Source organism: Bos indicus x Bos taurus, chromosome 11 (genome assembly GCF_003369695.1).
Source record: "Bos indicus x Bos taurus breed Angus x Brahman F1 hybrid chromosome 11, Bos_hybrid_MaternalHap_v2.0, whole genome shotgun sequence".
NCBI lineage: Eukaryota > Metazoa > Chordata > Mammalia > Artiodactyla > Bovidae > Bos > Bos indicus x Bos taurus.
The window spans coordinates 59,685,461-59,712,694 of record NC_040086.1 but is presented as its reverse complement, the minus strand read 5'-3'; the positions used below and the strand labels follow the sequence as shown (position 1 = coordinate 59,712,694).

At 37.2% G+C, this 27,234-nt stretch overlaps 1 protein-coding gene across 4 annotated transcripts in view; it reads left to right on the top strand.

The window, feature by feature from the left end:
• USP34 (ubiquitin specific peptidase 34) overlaps positions 1-27,234 on the top strand; it is a 240,584-nt gene that overhangs the window by 46,569 nt on the left and 166,781 nt on the right. For all 4 annotated transcript variants that reach the window (XR_003513389.1, XM_027555584.1, XM_027555581.1 and 1 more), the window contains exons 3-6: positions 8,187-8,607; positions 15,465-15,515; positions 15,672-15,821; positions 27,120-27,187. Coding sequence is in view for 3 of the 4 variants with exons in the window: in XM_027555584.1 (XP_027411385.1) it covers positions 8,187-8,607; positions 15,465-15,515; positions 15,672-15,821; positions 27,120-27,187 (690 nt within the window). In the remaining variant the exon portion in view is untranslated. The remainder of the gene's footprint in view (positions 1-8,186; positions 8,608-15,464; positions 15,516-15,671; positions 15,822-27,119; positions 27,188-27,234) is intronic.

The window sequence follows — 27,234 nt, the reverse complement described above, 5'->3', positions numbered from 1 at the left end:
CCAAAAAGTAGAATATTACACTTGTAATCATTCATACTGATAGAAGAGAGAAGTGACAGTAAAATATCCAGTTGGATCGCAGTGCTGTATAGTAAAAGTTGTTGCCTGTTCGCCTGCTCTGCTCTCCCTGCTCCTGTTTCTCTCTAGGGTATCAAAAAATATTGTTGCTTAGGTTAAGATTGTGGTTCTTGTAGGGGATAATTGGCTACTAATAAGACAAAGTTGGAGAAGGTAATGGCACCCCACTCCAGCCCGTACTCTTGCCTGGAAAATCCCATGGACGGAGGAGCCTGGTAGGCTGGACTCCATGGGGTCGCTAAGAGTCGGACACGACTGAGTGACTTCACTTTCACTTTTCACTTTCATGCATTGGAGAAGGAAATGGCAACCCACTCTAGTATTCTTGCCTAGAGAATCCCAGGGATGGGGGAGCCTGGTGGGCTGCCATCTATGGGGTCACACAGAGTCAGACACGACTGAAGTGACTTAGCAGCAGCAGCAGCAGCAAGACAAAGTTAATTTACAAAAGAAAGTCTTAACTTGGTGGCTCATGACCATGGAAAATCCATCAGTGTACCTTCATGCACAAATGGACCCATGACATCTCATACAAAATGTTCTTTATAGGTTTTCTGGGAGAAAAGTGTTAACTTCCCTAAGATTATGAGTGATGAAGAATCACTTTTCTGATATATTGATTGGCCAGGATATAGGTGAAAGAGAATGTTCACTTGAAAATGCAGTATGTTAAAAGTTTAATATTTATAGAAAGTTCGAAGGCTTTAATATTTTATAATTTTCCTCCTGTTTAAAGGATATACTTACTGTGAAAATCTTTTTAGAAAATACAGAAGATAAAAGTTTAAAAGGAAAATATGCCATCACCCAGATTGACAACTGGTAAATTTTTTTGGCATAACCTTGGTGTAAGGTTGGAAACAGTAAAGTTTAAAGTTTTACAAAAATGTGATTATAAAACTGTATCTTTTATAATCTGATTTTTTTTATGTGAACTGTGATCAGTCTCTATATCATCAAATATTTTTTTAAACTGTTCTATACTGGAATATAATCAGTTAACAATGTTGTGGTAGTTTTAGGTGCATAACAGAATGACCGTGTCATCCTTATTTCGTCATCATTTTTAATTGCTTCATCTCAGTAATATAGCTGTCACTTCTTTGTAAGATTTAAGTAGTTAGGTATGTTACTTTAACAGATTATCATTATTTTATCACTATTGGAATGGGAAATTGGAATGAAATGGGAAATAAAATGAATTCTCAGAGAATGGGGAGAGAATATTAGAATAAATTTAAGAATATAAATTTGGAAAAGAGCATATATGGATATGAAAGGAAATGTCATTAATGATGAAGGCATTGATCCTACAAGGCAAAATCCTTCTTGTTGGAATTGCTGCCAGATTTTTTTTTTTTTGACTTGTTTAAAGCCTATTATAAAATAGGCTTATTATGTTTATATCTTGAAGATGCCTTTAGTAGCCATTCAGGTTTCCTCATTGTCTCCTGCTTGTCTACTTTCTAATCTTATTTCTCCCCTGCAAGAATTCTGAGTGCTAGGTAGGGGGTGATTCTTTGTATTTTCAGGCTAAAAATTGTACCTTTCTTATTTGTCATTTGTTACTTAATAAATATTTGAGGCTATTGCTTATTTTTATTGTTTTAATCAACTTTATTTTAAAACTGTTTTAGAATGGTTTTAGATACTACTGCTTTTGAATAGGTTAATGTATATTCTCCACTGTTTAAGAGTTTAGTCTTTATTTTGGCATTAAGATTGTGGCTAGTGGGATATTGATATTGACCACTATTCAAAGTAGTGCTTTTCAGAAATTAGCTCATAAATAAGCTTTTGCTAAGGTTGGATACTGTAGATGAATAGTTTTTTCTCATGTTTAGCAGTACCAGGCCAGGAAAATGTTAGATCTGTTGGAATATTTGCTAGATCAAATTATGGAATCCAGGTTGAAATAATTTAATTTTGACATATAGCTTCCTCATGAATGTGTAGTTAGTATTTTTATTATATTAATTAATGCTACATATTTTATGTTGGGGGCTTCCCAAGTGGCTCAATGGATAAAGAATCCACCTGTAATGCAGGAGACATGGGTTCGATCCCTGGGTTGGGAAGATTCCCTGGAGTAAGAAATGGCAACCCACTCCAGGATTCTTGCCTGGAGAATCCCATGTACAGAGGAAGCCTGGTGGGCTACAGCCCGTAGGGTCACAAAGAGTCAGATATGATTGAAGTGACTGAGCACACATGCATTTTATATTATCATTTAGAAATTTTTATCATTGTGTGTTCTTAAGTGTAAGCGTACTCCACTCACATAGGCAGCACAAAACTCTACTTAAGTAATAAAAGTCTTATCAGGCTGGTAGTAATAGGGGTAAGACAGAGAATAAAATAGGATAAGCTCAGGTAGTCAAAGGTAATATATGATTTTGGTGTACAAATACAAAGCAATATGTGTAGAGTTTAAAAAATAAATGGGAAGAAAAGGCCTGTAAAAAAGTCCATTGTCTCCTGTCTTCTCAGACCCATTTCTGTTTTCAGTTCTTTAAAATGTTGGTTTTGACATTAACTTATTTTCTGAAATAGTAATTATATTTCAGCTATATCAAAAATCATATTTCTATTGCTTTATTAATTTTGGATATAATTTGTGAACTTCCTTTTCTGATGCATAATGGTTTCACCCACTTAACCTTCCCCATCCTCTCAATATAGTTATGTCAGTTCTTGAGGTAGTTCTAAAAATGAAAATAATTGCTCAGTGATTGCCAAAAAAGATTCTGTGATTCACTTTATACCTTAAAATATATCAATTGTTGTTTTCCTTTTGTTATTCTTTGTTTCATAGAGTTTAATGGCTTGTTTTTCATTTGATTAATTTTCTGGGTGGGAATTGCTTATTCTTCCCCCAAATCTACAGCCTTTCTTAGTACTAGTTTTTACATTTTATACATCATTAAGTGATCTGTTATTTCTTTCCTTCCCTCCATCTCCTTTGGACTTCATCTTCCTACTCCAGTCTGTATTGATTTCTCATTAGGGTTACTGAAACAGCTATCTTCTCTTTAGATCATCCTTGAAATTTCTTTTGCTTTTCTGTTGTCTTGGATCTCTAGTTTCATGGATTGCATGCCATCTTTATTAGTTCACTTCTTTATTTTGTTTGGATGATGAGTTTTCTGAGAAAAATTACCAGGGAGATAAATGGTTTTTAGACCTTTGTGGCCTAAAAAAGAAATGTCTCTTCTGCCCTTACGTTTATTGATAACTTTTGTTGGATACAGAATACTAGATAGAAAATTATTATCTCTCAGAATATTGAAAGTGTTATTCCATTGTATTTTATCTCCTAGTATTACTTTGAGGAAGTATGCACTGTTTTTATTCCTGAGCTTTTCCATGTCACTCTTTTCACTCTTCCTGCAAGCTTTTAGGATCTTTATCCCTCCTTGGCTTCAGAAATTTCATGATGATACGTGTTCTCGTGGGTTTTCAGTTCTGAATTTTATTTTTATTTCATAGTTTCCTTAGCTCTGTATTTTCTGCTGTCTTCTTGCAAATATCAGTCAGAAATTATACCTCCTTGATTGATAGTTTTCTTTTTCTCCCCATTATTTTTCTTTGCCTAGTCTACTTTCTGGGAGATTTCTTCAGTTTTACCTCTGGATCTACTATTGAATTTTACAAATTGATGTAATTTTAATTTTTTTTTTAAATTGTGAATGATATATAAGCAAAAGGTATATAATGCACATCTGTACACATTAAATGGCTCTGTTTTGTAACTGGAATGCATTTTTTAACAGTATTCTGTTGTTTTGGTAATCGAGTATCTTTCATTTCTCTGAGGATATAAATTAAAACCTTTTTTCTTGCTGTGTTTTATCTACTGCCTCTAAACTTCTTTTGTTTGCTTTCATCTGTTTTTAGTGACACAGTTTTTCCTGGAAAGTCTTAGTATCCTTGGCTATCTTTTCATGGTTAAGAAAGGGCCACTGAAAAATGGATTGCAAGTTCTGTGTGAATGGGGCATCTCAGATTTTGGCATGTACTGTATGATGTGGTAAAATGTTGAGCAGACTTTATTATAGGCGTTCTCTCTTGGTTGTTCACATTTTCTAATAGAAATGTGAACATTTCTGTTAGAATAGAAATAGAATCTTTCCCCTTGGAGATACATTAATCTGATGGTTGGGCAGAGAAGGATACTTGAGTGAGGTTCACCATTCAGTCATAATTTTACATAATTCTCACTTTCATTTTCTTATCTTTGCCTTCTTCAGTATCTTATGTTCCTGAGTTTATCTTGTTCATTTTATGTACAGTAAGAATTTCTTCTTTTCCTGGGTCAGGTAGGGGTAGTATTCTTGCTGTCTGGAATGGGAGCCTGCAGGTTTTAACAGTACCTTTCATTTAGTCCTATTTCCTTTATTTCTACCTTCTGAGGTGTCTGAACCTCTTCAGTCCTGAGCTTTTCCAGTGTTCTGTGGGGTGAATCTTTTTGCTGATAGTTTTCTCCTGTGGCCCCTTCTAAGTTTGTTTATTTGGAACACACTTGTTTTTCCTCCCTTTTCTAACATCCAGAATTTCTTGCTGTCATCTTTTCTTCCATTATCTCTTTAATGATTTTTTTCCTTATGTATATTTGTAGTGTGATTTACAACATAGAAGAAATAAGTTTATTTGTAAAATCAGATTGGGCTTAACTGAAAAGGTGATGTTTTTGTTTTCAAAAACTAAAATTTTTTCCCTCCTTGTGTTGTGGGTGTGGATACAGAGAGACATGCTGAATTGAGAATTCAGATACCTAGACTTCTCAAAATTGAGGAGGCAGTACAATGTATAATTTATATAGTATATAATTATTTTAAAGATATGTGTTTGTGTGTGTATATTATCTTAAATCCTCAACTCTCCTTGAATGTGTATATTTTACATCTGTAAGGACCTAGATCCAGTTTGTTACTTTGTTCATATATCAATTTAGTATTTTAAGATTAGTTTCCTAGTCAGTTATCAAACAATTTAATGCTCGTATCATGATAGTGTATTTTAATTTTATTATTTCTTAATTTTGTTTTATACTGGAGTATAGTTGATCTACAATTTTGTATTAGTTTTAGGTGTATAGCAAAGTGACTCAGTTACACATGTATCTATTCTTTTTCAGATTCTTTTCTTACATAGGTTATTACAGAATATTGAATAGAGTTCGCTGTGCTGAATAGTAGGTCTTTGTTGGTTATCTATTTTATATATAGTAGTATATATATATGTTAATACCAAGTTCCTAAATTATCCCTCCCCCCTACCTTTCCTCTTTGGCAACCATAAATTCGTTTTTGAAGTCTGAGTTTGTTTTGTAAATAAGTTCATTTGTATCTTTTTTTTTTTTTTAGGTTTCACATATAGGAGATTATCATATGATATTTGTCTTTCTCTGTCAGATTTACTTCACTTAGTATGATAATCTCTAGGTCCATCCCTGACAGTGAATTTTTAAAGTAAATTTGACTAACTCTTTGGCTTTACTGATCTGAACTCTGACCTTAAGTTTGTTTTTTTGAGGAGAAACTCAAGATGCCATTTTCACTAAAGATAGTCAAATGTATGGTTCTTCCCTTTGACCTTGGTCTTTCCTAAACCTAAAGAAAGAAGCTATTCATCAGAAAAATGTTGATTAATGTGTTTTTCTTCTTGTAGATATTGTAATATTATAGAACTTAAAGCTGGAGGAGGCCTTAGAGATAAAATTCCTTTCATTTTGCCATCTAGAAAATAGTCCTGGTATATCATTTGTGTATTTCTGTGTAACAAAGTACTCCTAAATTAGTGTTTTAAAAACAACAATAGGAAATTCTCTGGTGGTCCAGTGGCTAAGACTTTTGCTCCCAATGCAGGCGCCTGGGTTTGATCCCTGATCATGGAACTACATCCCCCATGCTGCAACTAAGTCCTGGCACTGCTGCTATGTCGCTTCAGTCGTGTCCGACTCTGTGTGAGCCCAGAGACGGCAGTCCACCAGGCTCCCCCGTCCCTGGGATTCTCCAGGCAAGAACACTGGAGTGGGTTGCCATTTCCTTCTCCAATGCATGAAAGTGAAAAGTGAAAGTGAAGTCACTCAGTCGTGTCCGACTCCTCGAGACCCCATGGACTGCAACCTACCAGGCTCCTCCGTCCATGGGATAGTCCTGGCACATCCAAATAAATAATTGAAAAAAAAACACACAAGCATTTCTTATCCTGATACATTTATTATCTCAATTATAAACATTTATCATCAATTACTGTATGAATAGGAGTTTGGAAGTGGTTTAGTTGGTTGGTTCCGGTTGTAGTCATGACCTTACATGAGACCGGAGGATCTATTTCCAAGTTGACTCCCTTTCATGGTTGGCAAATGGGTGGTTAGTGGAAGGCTAGTTTTTTCTCATGTGGACCTTGCTTTGGCCTCCTTGAGTGTCTTACATGTTAGCTGGTTTCCTTCAGAGTGAGTGATCCAAAAGAGCAAGGCAGAAGCAAGGTCTTTTATGACCTAGTCTTAGATGTCACACATTGTCATTTCTGCCACATTCCGTTCATTGGTCATTAAGTCTGGTCCACATTCAAGAGGAGGAAAATTGGGCTTCCCTTTTTAAAGGGAAGAGTGTTAAAGAATTGTGGCCATATTTCAGATCTTCCACATCTAGAGAAAAAGAAATTATTCTTATATGGCCATACAGGAAGTTGGTGATCTTTTTGGTACAGTAAGAGTTTTGATTTGTTTTGATAAATAGATGCAAATTGTGATAGTCGCTTAACTGTCATTTGTCTTTGTATACATTATAACGTGGTACTTGTGTATCATTTACTTATTGACTCACCAGACCCCTTTGATTATCTGTAAAATGCTAGGCACTGTTCTAACTGAACATGTCTAAGAGAACTATAATTATGTGTAATAATTAGACTCTTATTATTTTTATTCTTGTTTTTTACTGGAACTGAAGTAAGTGTGTGTGTAAGTGTTATTCCTAAACACTTTTGATCTGCCAGATAGGGTAGGAACGTCCTTCTAAATAGCCTTCAGGTAAATTATTATTTTTGGCCACTGCACAGCTGGCATGTGGAATCTTCATTCCCTGACCAGAGTGGGAGCACAGAGTCTTAACCATTGGACTGCCAGGAAAATCCCAAGAAAATTATTTTTTTATTTTTATTTAGAAGTTTTTTTTGGCTGTGCTGTGTCTTCATTGTGGTGCAGGGGCTTCTTGTGGCATGTGGGATCTTAGTTCCCCCACCAGGGATTGAACCTGCATCCTCCCTTTGGAAGGCAGATTCTTAACTACCGTACTACCAGTGTAGTCCGCTGCAAATTATTTTTAAATGTAACTTAAAAAAAGAAGCTTTTGTTGGGGTATCGCTGATTAACAAACAGTGTTGTGATAGTTGCAGGTGAACACCAGAGGGATTCAGCCATACATATACATTTATCCCTTCTGCCCCCCCAAAATGTAAACTTTTTTATTAGTTGACAGCAAAATCCCTTATGTAAGATAATGAGTCAAGTTTACTAACAAGGTATTTTATTATAGTCAGTTTCCTAATAACTTATTAAACATGCATTGAGTACTTAGTACTTAGAGAAGCAAAGATACAGCCGTAATTCTTGTTCTTAAGTAGTTCTTTGTCTGGAGGGATAAGTGTTAGTCGCTCAGTCGTGCCCAACTCTTTGCAGCCCCATGGACTGCAGCCCACCTGGCTCCTCTGTCCATGAGATTTTCCAGGCAAGGATACTGGAATGGGTTGTCATTTCCTTCTCCAGGGGATCTTCCCAACTCAGGGAATGAACCCGCGTCTCCTGCACTGCAGGCAGATTCTTACCAACTGAGCTACAACGGAAGGGAAGTCTAGAGGGATAGATAAAATATAAAACTGAAGATGATAGCTGTCAATCTAATCTAGTGACTTTTTACCAGTATCAGTTTTTGGTGTGATGCTATCTTTTAAAGTTTTTATAGTGCTACTCTATCAGAAGGGAGGAAATAATTACTTGAAAATAATATTTTAGTATTTACTTTTTTAATACTGTTTTTTAGAAGGATATAATTGTTGCCTCTTTAGGAAGCATTTATTAATTAAATTTTTTTTTTCTCTTGTAGGCAATGTCTGTGCTGCTTCAAAGAGTATAAGCATTTGGAGATTTTTAACCAAGTAGTGTGTGCACTTATTAACTTAGTGATTGCCCAAGTTCAAGTGCTCCGAGATCAGCTTTGTAAACATTGTACTACTATCAACATAGATTCCACATGGCAAGATGAGAGTAATCAAGCGGAAGAACCACAGAATATAGAAAGAGAATGTAATGAGGGAAGTACAGAAAGACAAAAATCAATAGAAAAAAAATCAAACTCTACAAGAATTTGTAATCTGACTGAGGAAGAATCTTCAAAGAACTCTGATCCTTTTAGTTTGTGGAGTACAGATGAGAAGGAAAAACTCTTACTGTGTGTGGCAAAAATTTTTCAGATTCAGTTTCCCTTATATACTGCTTACAAGCATAATACTCATCCTACTATAGAGGTATGTAAAAATAGGTATTGTGAATTTTAAGTAATACCAAGTCATGGTTATGTTGGTAATTTCTCACTTATGAATAAATATGAAGATAGTCATTATTGATGGAAAATTATAAAAATCACTATCGTTATAAAAATTATTTTGGATTTCTTCAGAGCATTTCTGTAGCGACTTGTGTTGAACATTTGCTCAGTGTAATTCTAATAAGGAAAGATTTATAAATTGAACTCATAAAAAGTAAACTATCAGTGATAGATATTTTGCTAATGTATATCTATGCTCTACTTACTGTGACTTTCAAAAACTAGTAATTGAGGAAAAAGGACATGGAATTTCATTCTTAGAAATGCAGGTTAACAGAATTTGGAATTCCTTTTATAAAGAAAAAATGCTTAACAAATTATCTGTAATTACTAGTTTTAAATAATAGTATTTTCTTTTGCATTCAAGATGCTTTACTTATTCCACTAGTGATTTTTTTTCTCTGCCTCCCTCCCTTCTTCCCTCCTCCACTAGTGATATTTATACAAGCCTTTCCGTCTTAGGTTTATTTAGATAATGGCATTTATTTCTCCATATAGTAAGAATTGAAACAGTTATGTGATAATGTATTATAATAATGGCTTAAAACAATAGTGATTATTTCTCATGATTCCATGGCTAGCCTGGTTATTTCCTTTGTTGGTTTTTGTATGGCCTCACTTAACGCAGTTGCCTTTATTTTGGGAGTTGAATGGGTTTGAGAGTCCCAAGATCGTCTCATTCACATGTCTGATCGTGCTGGCTGCTCCTGAGGGCTCCTTGGATTTTTCTATGCATGACCTCTCATTCTTTATTAGGGTAGCCTGACTTCCTTACACGACAGTCTTAGCATTGATCCAGGAAGGCAAAAGTGGAAGCTGTCAGTTCAATTCAGTCGCAGTCGTGTCCAACTCTTTGCGACCCCATAATCACAGCACATCAGGCCTCCCTGTCCATCATGAACTCCCGGAGTTCACTCAAACTCATGTCCATCGAGTCGGTGATGCCATCCAGCCATCTCATCCTCTGTCATCCTCTTCTTCTCCTGCCCCCAATCCCTCCCAGCATCAGGGTCTCTTCCAGTGAGTCAGCTCTTTGCATGAGGTGGCCGAGTCAACTCTTTGCATGAGGAGGCCAAAGTACTGGAGTTTCAGCTTTAGCATCAGTCCTTCCAAAGAAATCCCAGGGCTGATCTCCTTCAGAATGGACTGGTTGGATCTCCTTGCAGTCCAGGGGACTCTCAAGAGTCTTCTCCAACACCACAGTTCAAAAGCATCAATTCTTCGGCACTCAGCTTTCTTCACAGTCCAACTCTCACATCCATACATGACCACAGGAAACACCATAGCCTTGACTAGACGGACCTTTGTTGGCAAAGTAATCTCTCTGCTTTTGAATATGCTATCTAGGTTGGTCATAACTTTCCTTCCAAGGAGTAAATGTCTTTTAATTTTATGGCTGCAGTCACCATCTGCAGTGATTTGGATTCCCAAAAAATAAAGTCTACACTGTTGCTACTGTTTCTGCATCTATTTGCCATGAAGTGATAGGACCAGATGCCATGATTTTAGTTTTCTGAATGTTGAGCTTTAAGCCAGCTTTTTCACTCTCCTCTTTCACTTTCATCAAGAGGCTTTTCAGTTCCTCTTCACTTTCTGCCATATGGGTGGTATCATCTGCATATCTAAGGTTATTGATATTTCTTCTGGCAATCTTGATTCCAGCTTGTGTTTCTTCCAGCCCAGTGTTTCTCATGATGTACTCTACATAGAAGTTAAATAAGTAGGGTAACAATATACAGCCTTGACGGACTCCTTTTCCTATTTGGAACCAGTCTTGTTCCATGTCCAGTTCTAACTGTTGCTTCATGACATGCATATAGGTTTCTCAGGAGGCAGGTCAGGTGGTCTGGTATTCCAGTCTCTTTTAGAATTTTCCACAGTTTAGTATCATCCACACTTTGGCATAGTCAATAAAGCAGAAATAGATGTTTTTCTGGAACTCTCTTGCTTTTTCGATGATCCAGTGGATGTTGGCAGTTTGATCTCTGGTTCCTCTGAAGGTGAAATTCACAGTTCACGTATTGCTGAAGCCTGGCTTGGAGAATTTTGAGCATTTCTTTACTAGCGTGTGAGATGAGTGCATTGTGTGGTAGTTTGAGCATTCTTTGGCATTGCCTTTCTTTGGGATTGGAATGAAAACTGACCTTTTCCAGTCCTGGGGCTACTGCTGAGTTTTCCAAATTTGCTGGCATATTGAGTGCAGCACTTTCACAGCATCATCTTTCAGGATTTGAAATAGCTCAACTGGAATTCCATCACCTCCACTAGCTTTGTTCATAGTGATGCTTTCTAAGTAAGGCCCGCTTGACTTCACATTCCATGAAGTCTGGCTCTAGGTGAGTGATCACACCATCATGATTATCTGGGTCGTGAAGCTCTTTTTTGTACAGTTCTTCTGTGTATTCTTGCCACCTCTTCTTAATATCTTCTGCTTCTGTTAGGTCCATACCATTTCTGTCCTTTATTGAGCCCAACTTTGCATGAAATGTTCCTTTGGTATCTTGATTTTCTTGAAGAGATCTCTAGTCTTTCCCATTCTGTTGTTTTCCTCTATTTGTTTGCATTGATCACTGAGGAAGGCTTTCTTACCTCTCCTTGCTATTCTTTGGAACTCTGCATTCAGATGCTTATATCTTTCCTTTTCCTGTTTGTTTTTTGCTTCTCTTCTTTTCACAGCTATTTGTAAGACCTCATCAGACAGCCATTTTGCCTTTTTGCATTTCTTTTCCATGGGGATGGTCTTGATCCCTGTCTCCAGTACAATGTCACGAACCTCCGTCCATAGTTCATCAGGTACTCTGTCTATCAGATCTAGTCCCTTAAATCTATTTCTCACTTCAGTGTATAATCATAAGGGATTTGATTTACGTCATACCTGAATGGTCTCGTGGTTTTCCCTACTTCTTTAATTTCAGTCTGAATTTGGCAATAAGAAGTTCATGATCTGAGCCACAGTCAGCTCCTGGTCTTGTTTTAACTGACTGTATAGAGCTTCTCCATCTTTGGCTGTAATGAATATAATCAATCTGATTTCGGTGTTAACCATCTGGTGATGTCCATGTGTAGAGTCTTCTGTTGTGTTGTTGGAAGAGGGTGTTTGCTATGACCAGTGCATTTTCTTGGCAAAACTCTATTAGTCTTTGCCCTGCTTCATTCCGTATTGCAAGGCCAAATTTGCCTGTTACTCCAGGTGTTTTCTTGACTTCCTACTTTTGGATTCCAGTCCCCTAGAATGAAAAGGACATCTTTTTTGGGTGTTAGTTCTAAAAGGTCTTGTAGGTCTTCATAGAACCGTTCAACTTCAGCTTCTTCAGCATTACTGGTTGGGGTATAAACTTGGATTACAGTGATACTGAGTGGTTTGCCTTGGAAACGAACAGAGATCATTCTGTCGTTTTTGAGATTGCATCGAAGTACTGCATTTCGGACTCTCTTGTTGACCATGATGGCTACTCCATTTCTTCTGAGGGATTCCTGTCCGCAGTAGTAGATATAATGGTCTTTTGAGTTAAATTCACCCATTCCAGTCCGTTTTAGTTCGCTGATTCCTGGAATGTCGACGTTCACTCTTGCCATCTCCTGTTTGACCACTTCCAATTTGTCTTGATTCATGGACCTGACATTCCAACTTCCTATGCAATATTGCTCTTTACAACATCGAACCTTGCTTGTACCACCAGTCACATCCACAACTGGGTATTCTTTTTGCTTTGGCTCTATCCCTTCATTCTTTCTGGAGTTATTTCTCTACTGATCTCCAGTAGCATATTGGGCACCTACCGACCTGGGGAGTTTCTCTTTCAGTATCCTATCATTTTGCCTTTTCATACTGTTCATGGGGTTCTCAAGGCAAGAATACTGAAGTGGTTTGCTATTCCCTTCTCCAGTGGACCACATTCTTTCAGACCTTTCCACCGTGACCCTCCTGTCTTGGGTGGCCCCACACGGCATGGCTTAGTTTCATTGAGTTAGACAAGGCTGTGGTCCGTGTGATCAGATTGACTAGTTTTCTGTGAGTATGGTTTCAATGTGTCTGCCCTCTGATGCCCTCTTGCAACACCTACCGTCTTAACTTCGGTTTCTCTTACCTTGGACGTGGGGTATCTCTTCACGGCTGCTTCAGCAAAGCGTAGCCGCTGCTCCTTACCTTGGATAAGGGTAAAAGTCTTATAATAAAAGTCCAGTCTTGGAAATCACACAGTATCAACTTTGCCATATTCTGTTTGTTGAAACAGTTCACAAGGACAGCTGAGATCAAAGGGGTGTGATGTAGATTCTATATGTGGTTGGGAGGAGAGGTAAAGTTTCATTTTTAACTTTAAAGTACATTATGTTTTTCTATACATCCACGAATAGGTAGATTTGTGGGCATTAACAGATCTACCACATGCCTTTTTTTTTTTTTAAAGGCTGTTTTTTCCAGCTTATTTTTCTATAACCTCCATACTGACTTCTCTAAACGTCTTTCTTCATCTGGAAAAAAATTGTTCTTTACTGAAAATGTTTGCAACAGTGAATTGAGACTATTTAAAAATATAGTCCAGGAGGTGGGTATTTTCCCTATTAGAATTTTCCATAAAACTACTTCAAATCAGATTGTGCTTTGTCTTCTAGTATTCTTAATTATTGTTATCTTCCCATAAAGAAACCTTTTAATACATCTCCTATATGATATCAGATGTTTATTAATCATTCTAAAAAATGTCACCTTGGTCAACAAAAAGGGGATCAGTTCATGCAAAACTCCAAAATGTAGTCTTAAGAACACGACATGAGTCGTGTTTTTAATGCTTTACATTGATAATCGAAAGATGGTAAGAATCATTTGGTTCAGTTCACTTCAGTCGCTTAGTCGTGTCCGACTCTCTGCGATCCCATGAATCGCAGCACGCCAGGCCTCCCTGTCCATCACCAACTCCCGGAGTTCACTCAGACTCACGTCGATCGAGTCAGTGATGCCATCCAGCCATCTCATCCTCTTTTGTCCCCTTCTCCTCCTGCCCCCAATCCCTCCCAGCATCAGAGTCTTTTCCAGTGAGTCAGCTCTTCGCCTGAGGTGGCCAAAGTACTGGAGACTGAGCTTCAGCATCATTCCCTCCAAAGAAATCCCAGGGCTGATCTCCTTCAGAATGGACTGGTTGGATCTCCTTGCAGTCCAAGGGACTCTCAAGAGTCTTCTCCAACACCACAGACCAAAAGCATCAATTCTTCAGCACTCAGCCTTCTTCACAGTCCAACTCTCACATCCATACATGACCACAGGAAAAACCATAGCCTTGACTAGACGGACCTTTGTTGGCAAAGTAATGTCTCTGCTTTTGAATATGCTATCTAGGTTTGTCATAACTTTCCTTCCAAGGAGTAAGCGTCTTTTAATTTCATGGCTGCAGTCACCATCTGAAGTGATTTTGGAGCCCCCAAAAATAAAGTCTGACACTGTTTTCACTGTTTCCCCATCTATTTCCCATGAAATCATGGGACCGGATGCCATGATCTTCATTTTCTGAATGTTGAGCTTTAAGCCAACTTTTTCACTCTCCACTTTCATCAAGAGGCTTTTTAGTTCCTCTTCACTTTCTGCCATAAGGGTGGTGTCACCTGCATATCTGAGGTTATTGATATTTCTCCCGGCATCTTGATTCCAGCTTGTGCTTCTTCCAACCCAGTGTTTTTCATGATGTACTGTGCATATAAGTTAGATAAGCAGGGTAACATTATACCAGACCACCTGATCTGCCTTTTGAGAAATCTATATGCAGGTCAGGAAGCAACAGTGAGAACTGGACATGGAACAACAGACTGGTTCCAAATAGGAAAAGGAGTAAGTCAAGGCTGTATGTTGTCACCCTCCTTATTTAACTTCTATGCAGAGTACATCATGAGAAACGCTGGACTGGAAGAAGCACAAGCTGAAATCAGGATTGCTGGGAGAAATATCAATAACCTCAGATATGCAGGTGACAACACCCTTATGGCAGAAAGTGAAGAGGAACTCAAAAGCCTCTTGATGAAAGTGAAAGTGGAGAGTGAAAAAGTTGGCTTAAAGCTCAACATTCAGAAAACGAAGATCATGGGATCCGGTCCCATCATTTCATGGGAAATAGATGGGAAAACAGTGGAAACAGTGCCAAAGGGTGTTTGCTATGACAAGTGCGTTCTGTTGGCAAAACTCTGTTAGCCTTTGCCCTGCTTCATTCTGTACTCCCAAGGCCAGATTTGCCTATTACTCCAGGTGTTTCTTGACTTCCTACTTTTGTATACCAGTCCCCTATAATGAAAAGGACATGTTTTTTGGGTGTTAGTTCTAAATCGTCTTGTAGGTCCTCATAGAACTGTTCATGTTCTTCAGCGTTACTGGTTGGGGCATAGACTTGGATTACTGTGATGTTGAATGGTTTGCCTTGGAAATGAACAGAGATAATTCTGTCATTTTTGAGATTGTTCCAAATACTGCATTTCGGACTCTTTTGTTGACCATGGTGGCTACTCCATTTCTTCTAACAGATTCCTGCCCATGGTAGTAGATATAATGGTCATCTGAGTTAAATTCACCCATTCCATTCCATCTTAGTTCTATTTCTTCAGAGAAGAGTTAAAATATACTTTAGAATTGAATCATATTAACTTCAGTTGGAATACTACTGTTCATGAAGAGTAATAGTTGTAAAATATGAGGTTTTGTAAAATCGGTCTTTAAAAAATTGTGGTTTTAAAAGATGGTTATGTGATAGTGTGATGCAATTGCATTTACCTTTTTTTTTTCTTCTTCTTAATCAGGATATATCAACCCAAGAAAGCAACATTTTAGGGGCATTCTGTGATATGAATGTAAGTGCTTATCTTTTTTCATTTTTAGAGTTATGGAAATTTTATTATTTTGTTCATACAGTCTGAGTTTATGTCTGACCAGTATCTTTCCAGTACTGGTAATAAAATGAAAATAACCTCAGATAAGTTTTAAAATAATTTTCTTTTTTTCTTCAGGATGTAGAAGTACCATTGCATTTGCTTCGTTATGTATGTTTGTTTTGTGGGAAAAATGGCCTTTCTCTTATGAAGGACTGCTTTGAATATGGAACTCCTGAAACTTTACCATTTCTGATAGCACATGCATTTATTACAGTTGTGTCTAATGTAAGTATTGTTTGAAATTGATTATTGATTATTTTAATTGATTATTGATTATTGACTTTAATCTTGGGAATAAAGACTTATATTAATAACATGCATTTATATGTCCAGAAAAAGGTTATGAAGATTTGTTATGTTCAATAGTCTTTTTTTTTTCTGGATTATACTTTGAAAAAGTTGAGTATAGAAGTCTTTTTTTTTTTTTCAGTCTTCACTAAAGTAAAATTAAAATTTGTATCAATGGTTATGAGTCAGTGCTTTCACTGCGTGGCCTGGGTTCAATTCCTGGTCAAAGAAGTAAGATCTCACAAGCTGTGTGGCATCGCAAGAAAAAATTAATGAATTTAAGTAAAAAATGTAAATTTATCTACCTCTTTTATTTGAAACGTAAGATGGATTGCTTTACACAGTCTTATGCTGATTTTTAGCTTTCCTTGTCTGGAATTTTGTACTGGCAAATTTTTGACTTCTTAGGGTTTTTGGTTTCTTAAATAATGGTTAGCCTAGCCCAGGGCTTTATTATAGTGTGTCTGACTTCCCTCTGTATTACAGGTAAAAAGCTAACATTTCTTTTTGCCTTTGTAAAGAAGATAATTCTTTTGTATGTTAATGTCAGTTATGTGAAACACAGTATGTGCCGAAACACAGAAATATTTTTTATTGTCTCTATATTAAAATTTAACCTGAAATAACCTTTTATTTTGGTCATCATTTTAAAAAATCGTACAGGAAAACTTAAATCTAACTTTGCCAAAGCCAGAATTCTTGTGTTAACTGACTCACCGTAAATAATAACTACTGTGAAATATTTCAAGTGTGTATGTAAAATAAAAATACAAGGGGTAAAAAAGACCCAACAAAATAACTTTGTCTCATTGTTTCCAGTGTAGAAATACACTGGAAAGGACACTGCCTTTCTAAAGTGTTTTGAATACCTCCATTTCCATATTTGAACCATTTTTAGCCCCCAAATTCCCTGGTTCCTTGGATAGGTTGAAAATACTACCTGTAACGGCAATGTAGCTTTTGTAGGTTAGGAATATACACTTTGAATTCATAGTTGGCATTTGAATTAACAATTGTGTTTGAATTCTGAATCTGAGCTTCAATTTTTTAATTTGTAGAATGGGAATGATAAGTATGGTGATCTGCCTTTAAAGATGGTGATGAGGTTTTAAGATAGATTTTAAATTCTTATTAATAGTACTTGATAAATAGTAAATACTTAGTTACTGATAGCTGTTATTTATTGTAGCTGTTATTAACACTTAATTCTGTTAATCTGATTGACTTTGTTTGAAAGGAAGTTCTATTCATTTTGGTTTCCTTTGGTAGAAAAAGGAAAAAATAAAATTTTGAGTGAATCCTGTGTTGACATTTTAATTTTAAGCTGTAATAAATTTAGACAAAGTATTTGATTGAGTTTGAAATCGAAAATTCACAAAATAATTTATCAACAGTTTTCCTTAGGAATATTACCTGAATTAAATTTATTTCTTGAATTAATTTTACTAATGCTTGGTTAAAGTCTATTATGGAAGCCTCATTAAAGACTAATTTATTACTCTCTCTCGAAAAGGAGTCCTTTACTAGAGAAAAAGTTTGAATTCAGTTTCAGTTTTCTGTTCCCAGCCTTTTTGTGACTGCTAACTGTGGACTGTTGTCAGTTTGCATAACGTTATTTTATAGCTCAACTGAGACCAATAAACCAAAGTTAAAATTAGTCATACTGTTTTAATTAATAATGTAATTATTTGGATACTAAATTGATGTGTTTTTTTCCTGAGAGTATAACATAATGTACTTTCCAACCAAATATTTTATAACTTGAATGGGTAACTATCATTTGGCACCGTTCGTCATAAAAAAATATTTTTTGATTTTGCCCTTTTCATTCTGTTTTTCTAAATACAGTTAATACTTTGGTGCAATTAGGAGCTTAAATTGCCGGGGGTTTTTGGTAATTATGTTTTCTGCAGACCCTGTAGTTAATTTTTTTCAGAGTTTGGACATTTAAAGTAGTACGAGTTTTAGCATGATTTCTGACCTTTCTTGGGGTTTTGACCACTCTGAAGTTTATATGAAAGCACTTAGTGATCTGTTTAAGCACTTGAAATAGACATCCCTTTTTAGGCCTTTAAATTTCAGAATTTTCTTGTCACATACAAATTGACTTAGAGCAGAGTAGTTTTCCATTAGTGGAGCATTGTAAATTATAAATCCTGGTGGTTTCTTTAAGTCTCATTTATTTATTTATTTTTGGCTGCACTAACAGGAAAGAAGAAGAACCTATATTATATGATTAATAGTGTATGGAATTTGATTTTTATAATGTTTTCCATTATAATAGTATAAAGAATGTAGATTTTACAGAGGAATAATTCTGGGCTTGAATTGTAGTTCTGTTGTACTATCTTTTTGGTATTGTTTGCTTAATATTATTTAATACTTTTTATTTATTTTAAAATTTTATTTACTTTTTATTTTTTTGGCTGTGTTGCGTCTTTGTAGCTTTTCTTTAGCATTTCTTTAGATGTGGCGAGTGGACGCTACTCTTTAGTTGCAGTTCCCATGCTTCTCATTGCAGTGGTTTCTCTTGGCACACAGGCTCAGTTGCTCCACAGCATGTGGGATTTTCCTGCACCCAGGATTGAACCTGTGTCTCATGCATTGGCAGGCAGATTCTTTACCACGGAGCCACAAGGGAAGCCCACTTTTTATCTAATTTTGATTACATTATAAACTTCACTTTTTCCATCTATCAGAATGAGAATATTAAGGGATCAACAAATGGTAGCTCTTTCTGTTAAAAATTTCTTTCCAGTGTTGACATTTTCCCTTGTCATTTTTATTTACACTTTTATTCATTGAGGTCTTTATCTGCAAATAAAAGGTATCACTGTACCTATTTTCATTTTCACCATCTCTAATGTATCTTGTATATAATTGAATGTGTTAACCTTTTAAAAAAATTTGAAATACACATTCAAACAGAAGAGTGCACAGAATAACGTTTATGATTTATCAAAGTGAATACCCCTTCTAATCACTACCCTTCTAACCACTACTATGCCAAGAGACAAAACAGTTAACTCCCCAGAAGCCTCCTTTATGATTCCTCTAAGTCACTTTCCCATCTCTTTGCCCTTAAAGGTAAATACAATTCATATTTTTATTTCTTGCTTTTCTTTATTGTTTTATTACTTAAGCTTATAGCCTGAAATACTATACTTTAGTTTTGTCCCTTGTTAACCATGTATGGTTAACCATGATTGCCGGGAGAAATACCAGTAACCTCAGAGACACAGATGACACCACCCTTATGGCAGAAAGTGAAGAAGAACTAAAGAGCCTGTTGAGGAAAGTGAAAGAGGAGAGTGAAAAAGTTGACTTAAAACTCAGCACTCAAAAAACTAAGATCATGGTATCTGGTCCTATCACTTCATGGCAAATAGATGGGGAAATAATGGAAACAGTGACAGACTTTATATTTTTGGGCTCCAAAATCACTGCAGATGGTGACTGCAGCCATAAAATTAAAAGATGCTTGCTTCTTGGAAGAAAAGCTATGACCAACCTAGATAGCATATTAAAAAGCAGAGACATTACTTTGCTGACAAAAGTTCGACTAGTCAAGGCTTTGGTTTTTCCAGGAGTCATGTATGGATGACTTGTAGTCATGGAAGGGCTTCCCTTGTGGCTCAGCTGGTAAAGAATTCTCCTGCAATGCGGGAGAGCTGGGTTCGATCCCTGGGTTGGGATGATCCCCTGGAGAAGGGAAAGGCTACTCACTCCAGGATTCTGGCCTGGAGAATTCCATGGACTTTATTGTCTGTGGGGTTGCAAAGAGTTGGACATGACTGAGGGACTTTCACTGCACTTCACTTTATGTATGGATGAGAGAGTTGGACTATAAAAAAAGCTGAGCGCCAAAGAATTGATGCTTTTGAACTGTGGTGTTGGAGAAGACTCTTGAGTGTCTCTTGGACTGCAAGGAAATCAGACCAGTCAATCCTAAAGGAAATCAGTACTGAATATTCATTGGAAGGACCGATGCTGAAGCTGAAACTCCAATACTTTGGCCAGCTGATATGAAGAACTGACTCATTTGAAACGACCCTGGTGCTGGGAAAAATTGTAGGCAGAGGATGAGATGATTGGATGGCATCACCAACTCGATGGACATGACTTTGATCAAGCTCTGGGAGTCGGTGATGGACAGGGAAGCCTGACGTGCTGTAGTCCATGGGGTCACAAAGAGTTGGACGTAACTGAGTGGCTGAACTGAACCGAACCATGTATGTGAAATTACACATAATGCATCTTTCATGTATTGCTGCTGCTGCTGCTAAGTCATTTCAGTCGTGTCTGACTCTGTGCGACCCCATGGACAGCAGCCCGCCAGGCTCCTCCGTCCCTGGGATTCTCCAGGCAAGAACCCAGACTAGAGTGGGTTGCCATTTCCTTCTCCATGAAAGTGAAAAGTGAAAGTGAAGTCGTTCAGTTGTGTCTGACTCTTAGTGACCCCATGGACTATAGCATGTATGGCTAGTTTAATTTAAAATTGAGATTGCGTGTAGCTGAAGTAGCTCAATTTCATTGTTGTATAATACTCCTTTAAAATACACTTCCATTGGTCTGTTTTACTGGTGTTGAATATTTAGATTATTAAGAGTTATGTGGTGTCAGCAACCTCTTACGTGTCTTTTGGTGCATATGTGCATGTGTTTTATTTTGATATATATCTAGTAGTAGAATTTGTTGATGACAAGTTATGCATAAAATCACTCTTACACATTAATGTTAAGGTTTCTGTAAGTAATTGTATTAGTTTATACTCCTGCCAGGAATGAGGTTTCCCATTGCTCCGTATCCAAGCAAACATCAAGTGTTCTTACTCCTGATGGATGAGTAGTGGTATCTCATTATGGTCTCCTTTTGTATTTTTAAATGACTAAAGAAATTGAACACAATTTCATGGGCTATTAGCCATTTGAATATTTTTTGAGAAGTGTCAGTTCAGGTTTATTAAATTCATTAAAAAAATCAAATTGTTTGCCCTTTCCTTACTGATATATGGAGATTCCTTATATGTTTTTTATACAAGTCTTTTGCCTGACATCCATGGATTACTAATACCTTCTTCAACTCTGGTTTTGCTTTCCATTCTCTTGTATCTTTTAAAGATGATTATTTTTAATATAACTGGCTCAGTGGTAAAGAGTTCATCTGTAATGCAGGAGACGTAGTAGTAGTAGTGGATTTGATCCCTAGGCTGAGAAGACCTCCCAGAGAACGAAATGGCAACCCGCCATTCCATTCCCGTATTCTTGCCTGAAAAATCCCACGGACAGGAGCCTGGGGGGCTACAGTCCATGGGGTCGCAAAGAGTCAGATACAGCTTAGCAACTAAAACAACAAATAGTTGATTGACAATATTATGTTAGTTTTGGGTATACAGCTTCATTTTCACTATAGGTTAGTACAAGATCCCGAACATAGTCCCATGTACTATACAGTAAATCCTTGTTGTTTGTTTTTTAAAATTTTTGTTTATTGATATTTTTGGCTGTGCTGGGTCTTCATTGTTGCATGCAGCTTTCTGCAGTTGCAGTGAGTTGGGGCTGGCTTCTCACTGTGATGTGTTCTCTTGTTCTGATACACAGACTCTAGGGTGAGTGGGCTGCAGTGGAACATGGGCTCAGTAGTTGTGACACAAGGGCTTGCTTAGTTGCTCTCCAGCATGTGGGATCTTCCTAGACCAGAGATCTAACCCATGTCTTCTGCATTGGCAGGCACATTCTTTACCACTGAGCCACCAGGGAAGCCCTTATTGTTTGTAAGCCCTTATTTATATCTAAGGCGTGGTATGTATTTATTAATCTCATTATTGTAGTTCAGTTGTTCAGTTGTGTCTGACTCTTTGTGACCCCATGGACAGCAGCACACCAGCCTTCCCTGTCCTTCACTGTGTCCCAGAGTTTGCTCAAATTCATGTCCATTCTTTGGTGCTCAGACTTTCTTATGGTCCAGCTCTCACATCTGTACATGACTGCTGGAAAAACCATAGCTTTGACTATGCAAACTTTTGTCAGCAAAGTGATATCTTTGCTTTGTAATACACTGTCTAGGTTTGTGATAGCTTTCCTTCCAAGGAGGAAGCATCTTTTAATTTCATGGCTGCAGTCATAGTCTGCAGTGATTTGGAGCCCCCCAAAATAAGTCTGTCATTGGTTTCAGTTTCCCTTTTTATTTGCATTTAGTGATGGGACCAGATGCCATGATCTTAGTTTTTTTAAATGTTGAGTTTTAAGCCAGCTTTTTCACTCTCCTCTCTCACCTTGATCAAGCGGCTCTTTAGTTCCTCCTCACAGTCTGCCATTAGGGTGGTATCATCTGCATATCTGAGGATGTTGGTACTTCTTCTGGCAATCTTGATTCCAGCTTGTGATTCATCCAGTCCGGCATTTTGCATGATGTATTCTGCATAGAAGTTGCATAAATAGACAATATATAGCCTTTCTGTACTCCTTAACTTTCAACCAGTCATTTGTTCCATGTAAGAGTCTATTGTTTCTTGACCCACATACAGATTTCTTAGGAAACAGATAATGTTGTCTGATATTCCTGTCTCTTAAAGAACTTTCCACAGTTTGTTGTGATCCACATAGTCAGAGGCTTTCATGTAGTCAATGAAGCTGAAGTAGATGTTAATCTCATACTCCCAATTTATCCCTCCCTCTCACCTTTCCCTTTGGTAACCATAGGTGTTCTGTTTTGTACAGAAGTTGATTTATATTATTTTTTTGGATTCCGTGTATGAGTGATATCATATAGAATTTGTCTTTCTCTGCCTGACTTTCTTCACTATGTATGATAATGTCTGGGTCCATTCCCATGTTGCTGCAAATTGCAAGTTGTTTTTTTTTAATGGTTTAGTAATATTCTATCACACACACACACACACACACACACACACACACACACACACACCCCCCCCCAGTTAATGGATTATAGTCTGTGGCAAAGGGGCTTGTGTAAATCAATGAAGTTATGAGCCACACTGTGTAGGGCTACCCAAGATGGACGGATCATAGTGAAGAGTTCCAAGAAAATGTGGTCCATTGGAGGAGGAAATGGGAATCCACTCCAGTATTCTTGCCTGGAGAACCTCATGAACAGTATGAAGAGGCAAAAAGATATGACACCGGAAGCTGGGCCCCCTAGGTTAGAATGTCCAGTATGCTCCTGGGGAAGAGCGAAGGACAATTAACTAAGAGCTCAGAAGGAATGAAGGGGTTAGGTCAAAGCAGAAATGATGCTCAGTTGTGGATACAGCTGGTGGTAAAAGTAAAGTCTGATGCCATAAAGAAGTGTATTGCTTAGGAACCTGGAATGTTAGGTCCATGAATTAAGGTAAACTGGATGTGGTCAAGGAGGAATTGGCAAGATCGAACATTGACATCTTAGGAATTAGTGAACTGAAATGGATGGGAATGGTCAAATTTATTCAAATGACCATTATATCTACTGCTATAGGTAAGAATCTATTGAAAGAAATGGAATAACCCTCATAGTCAATAAGAGTCCAAAATGCAGTACTTGGTTGCAGTCTCAAAAATGACAAAATGGTCTCAATTTGTTTCAAAGGCAAACCATTCAACATCACAGGAATCCAAGTCTGTGCCACAGCTACTGATGCTGAAGAAATTGAAGTTGACTGGTTCTGTGAAGACCTACAAGACCTTTTGGTACACACACCAAAAAAAGGTGTCCTTTTTATCATAGGGATTAGGAAGTAGGATTAGAAGTAGAAAGTCAGGAGTTTAACAGGCAAGTTTGGCCTTGGAATACAAAATGAACAGGGCAGAGGCTGAGTTTTTGTCAAGAGAACATGCTGGTCATAGCAAAAACCCTTTTCCAACAACTCTTGCAACAGTCTCTTCAGACTCTACACGTGGACATCACCAGATGGTCAGTACTGAAATTAGATTGACTGTGTTATTTGCAGCCAAAGGTAGAGAAGCTCAGTACAGTCAGCAAACACAAGACCTGGAGCTGACTGTGGCTCAGATCATGGATTCCTTATAAAATTCAGGCTTAAATTGAAGAGAGTAGGGGAAATCCCTAGATTGTTGAGGTATGACCTAAATCAAATTCTTTATGATTATACAGTTGAAGTGACAAATAGATTCAAGGGAGTAGATGTGATATAGTGCCTGAAGAACTATGGACGGAGATTTGTCACATTGTACAGCAGGCAGCAACCAAAACCATCCCAAAGAAAAAGAAATGCAGGAAGGCTGTTTGTCTTTTTGAGGAGGGTTTACAAATAGCTTAGGAAAGAGAAGCCAAAAGCAAGGGAGAAAGGGAAAGATACACCCAACTGAATGCAGGGTTCCAGAGAATGGCAAGAAGAGATGAGAAGGCCTTCTTAAATGAACAATGCAGGGAAAGAGAGGAAAACAATTTAGATGGGAAAAACTAGAGATCACTTCAAGAAAATTGGAGATACCAGGGGTACATTTCATGCGAGGATGGGCCTGATAAAGGACAGAAATGGTAAAGATCTATCAGAAGCAGAAGAGATAAAGAAGAGGAGGGAAGAATACACAGAACTATGCAAGAAGTCTTAATCACCTGATAATGAACATGGTTTGGCCACTCACTTAGAGCCAGACATCCTGGAGAGTGAAATCAAGTGGGCCTGAGGAAGCATTACTATGAACAAAGTTAGTGGGGGTGATAGATTCCAGCTGAGCTGTTTCAAATCCTAAATGATTCTGTTAAAGTGCTGTGATTAAGAATTCCAGAAAAATACCTACTTTTGCTTCATTGATTACGCTAAAGCCTTTGACTTGTGGATCACAACAAACCGTGGAAAAGTCTTAGAGATGGGAATAACAGACCACATTACCTGTCTCCTGAGAAACCTGTATGAGGGTCAAGAAGCAACAGAACCAGACATGGAACAAAGGACTGGTTCAGAATTGGGAAAGGAATATGAAAAGGCTGTATATTGTCACTGTGCTCATTTAATTTCTGTGCAGAGTACATTATGCAAAATGCTGGGCTGGATGAATGACAAGCTCAAATCAACATTGCCAGGAGAAATGTCAACAATCTCAATATGCAGATATCATTCTAATGTCAGAAAGTGAAGAGTAACTGAAGAGCCTCTTGATGAAGGTGCAAGAGAAGAATGAAAAAGTTAGCTTGAAATTTGATTGTAAAAAATCTAAGATCATGGTACCTGGTCCCTTCACTTCATGGCAAATTGAAGGGGAAAAAGTGGAAGTGGAAACCAATTTTATCTTCTTGGGCTCCAGAATCACTGGCTGGTGACTAGTCCCATGAAATTGAAAGATGCTTGCTCCTTGGAAGGAAACCTATGACAAACAGAGAGAGTGTATTAAAGAGCACATGTATCACTTTGCCGACAAAGGTTTGCATAGTCAAAGATACGGTTTTTCCAGTAGTCTCCAGGTGTGACAGTTGGACAGGAAAGAAGGCTGAGCGCTGAAGAATTGATGCTTTCAAATTGTGGTGATGGAGAAGACCTTGGACAGCAAGGAGATCAAACCAGTCAATCCTAAAGGAGATCAACTCTGAATTTTCATTGGAAGGACTGATGCTGAAGCTGAAGCTCCAGTACTTTGGCCACCTGATGCAAAGAGCCAACTCATTGGAAAAGTCCCTGACAGATTTAAGGCAAAATGAGAAGGGCACGGCAAAGGATGAGATGGTTAGATAGCCTCATCAACTCAGTGGACATGAATTTGAGCAAACTGGGAGATAGTGGAGGATAGGGGAGCCTGGCGTGCTGCAGTTCATGAGGTCACAAAGAGTTGTACTTAGCAACTGAACAGCAGGAACAGATATGTATACCCCATTTTGTTTATTCATTCATCTGTCGGTGGACATTTAGATTACTTCTGTGTCTTCACTATTGTGAATAGTGTTCTGTGGACATTGGGGATGGATGTATCTTTTTGAATTAGAGTTTTTTTTTCCCTTTCTTTTTAGAATATATGCTTAGAAGTGGGATTGTTGGATCATGTGGTAACTCTATTTTTAGTTTTTATCAGAATCTCTGGACTTTTTCATTGTGGCTTCACCAATTTACGTTGCCACCTATGCTGCAGAAAGGTTCCCTTTTCTTTCTACCCTCTCCAGCATTTGTTATCTGTAATCTTTTTGATGATGGCCATTCTGAATTATGTGAGATGACAGCTCATTGTAATTTGCATTTTCATTAAGGATTGCTTTAAATCTTAATGGTGTATAATTTATAAGAAATGTTTTCCTTATGGTTAATATTTTCATTAATGGTTAAAAAAATCTTATTCTCAGGTTATGAAGATATTTTTCCATTTTCTTCAAGTTTTGTTATATTACTTTGTTATTTTGACCTGTAATTCCGTGGTAACTGACCGTGTGTGGTGTATGTGAGGGATTAGGATTCATTTTCTTTTTCATACAGCCAACTCCTGGTCCTATCACTATTTGTAGCAAAGACAGTTCTTTCCTCTTTGTTTTGCAGACTCATTTTTGTCATAAATCAAGTATCTTTATGTGTCTTCTTGGGCATAGTCTCAGATTTATAGTATGTTCCATTTGTCTATTTGATTGTCTTGTGCTATTTTTCATACTATCTAATTTCTGCTGCTTTTTAAGAAGTCTTGTTATGCAGTAAAACAAGTTCTACCTCCTTGTCATTTTTTTTAAAAAATTAAGGTGTAATTGACATATAGGGCTTTCCAGGTGGCTCAGTGGTTAATAATCCATCTGTCAACACAGGAGACATGGGTTCGATCCCTGGTTGAGGAACTAAGATGCCACATGCCATGGGGAAACTCATCCGCATACTACAACCACTGAGCCTGTGTGCCACAACTAGAGAGAAGCTGGAGTGCCATAACTAAGACCCAACATAGCCTAATAAATAAATAAATATATAGTTTAAAAAACTAAGATGATTTATGAAAAAATTATATAGTTCTATTGTATTTGGGTTGCTACCATGCAAAGAGGTATAGAATAGCAGGTAGTAAGATACTCTTGGATTGATGGTTCTCCCTTTTTATCAAGATGCTGATAGTAATTCTTTAGGTTGATTTTAGGTATATGTATTAAAAATGTATAGGTTAAACTACTTGTATGTGTTCAGTAATATTTCTTAGTTTATCCTTTACAAAATATTTATGTTTTAGATGTAGCAAAATACTAAATGTTTTTGTTCTTAAAGACATGTATTTCATATTCATTATACATTAATATTGCTTTTATGTTTCTTTATAGATTAGAATATGGCTGCATATCCCTGCTGTCATGCAGCACATTATTCCTTTTAGGACATACGTTATCAGGTAAGTTTATAAAACTTTTCTCCCCTTGTTGTCAATATAGTAGTGTT